This window comes from Gavialis gangeticus, unplaced genomic scaffold (assembly GCF_001723915.1).
Source record: "Gavialis gangeticus isolate Ggan-Ray unplaced genomic scaffold, GavGan_comp1, whole genome shotgun sequence".
Classification (NCBI taxonomy): domain Eukaryota; kingdom Metazoa; phylum Chordata; order Crocodylia; family Gavialidae; genus Gavialis; species Gavialis gangeticus.
The window spans coordinates 5483911-5484855 of record NW_017729020.1 but is presented as its reverse complement, the minus strand read 5'-3'; the positions used below and the strand labels follow the sequence as shown (position 1 = coordinate 5484855).

The 945-nt window shown below is 68.0% G+C and overlaps 1 protein-coding gene across 2 annotated transcripts in view; it reads left to right on the top strand.

The window, feature by feature from the left end:
- PAX8 (paired box 8) overlaps nucleotides 1–945 on the top strand; it is a 28688-nt gene continuing 27743 nt past the window's right edge. The window contains exons 1-2 of one of the 2 annotated variants that reach the window (XM_019514393.1): nucleotides 1–17; nucleotides 136–233. In XM_019514393.1, coding sequence (XP_019369938.1) covers nucleotides 209–233 — 25 coding nt within the window. In that variant the 5' untranslated portion in view covers nucleotides 1–17; nucleotides 136–208. Of the gene's footprint in view, nucleotides 234–945 lie in introns of both variants that reach the window. The other variant, XM_019514394.1, reaches the window with a different exon arrangement.

Sequence of the window (945 nt, the reverse complement as noted above, 5' to 3'; positions counted from 1 at the left end):
CGGACACACTGCGCCAGGTACCGCGGGGCAAGGGCTGGGGGAGGATCCACGCCCCGGATCGGGGCTCCTCCAGCCGCGGGTGGGAGTGGGGGGTCTGCGGCCCCCGCCCCCCTCTTTGTCCTCTCCCCCCTCCAGGGCTGCGAGGCTTTTGGGGAACTCCCCCCCCCGCCCCCCGCCAGGCGTCTGCCGGATCAGCTGCGGACACACCATGCCCCACAACAGCCTGCGCTCAGGTGAGCCCTTGCCCCGGCTTGGCCCCCTCCCACGGGCAGACCCACGCAGCTTCCCGCGGGGTGGGGGGGTGAAAACCGGGCAAGGGTCGGATTCCCCGCCTGCCCACAGCCCGGAGATCCCCGGGGTTTGCCCCTCCGTGTGGCCGGGCCTGGAGGGGTTACGCCGGGTTAAGAGAGGCAGAGGGTCCGACCGTCTGTCAACTTCCCTCCTTGCTCCTGGTCAGTATCACCCCTTCTCGGGTCAGTGTCCCCCGCCCTTGCCCAGCGGGGAGGGGGTGTCTCTGCACCGGGAGAGCCCGTGTGTCCCCTCTGCCCCGGGTGTGGGGGGCTGTGGATCCCGCGTGGGCTATGCAGGCACACACACGTGTGGCGTGCTCAATAGCCGGGCTGTGGATCTTTTTGTACCCCCAGTAGGAATCCTCTCCCCCCCCCCCTTTTTTTTTCTTGCTAGCTGGGGGCTGGTCGATCCCACGGGTTTATTTCCCCACGCGTGTATCCTGGCTGGTGGCTCTGGGGCGGGGGGTGTGCGCGTGTCCGGGGGTATTGCCAGGCGTGCTGCCCAAACGACACGATCCTGCTCCCCCTGCAAGGCTGGGGTGTAAATACAATTGGATCCACCCGCTCCTAGACCACCACGGGGCTCTGATCCGGGTTATTCTGGGGTGCGGGGGGAGGTCCGAGTCAGTGTCACCCCCTTGCCTCCCATCCCCCT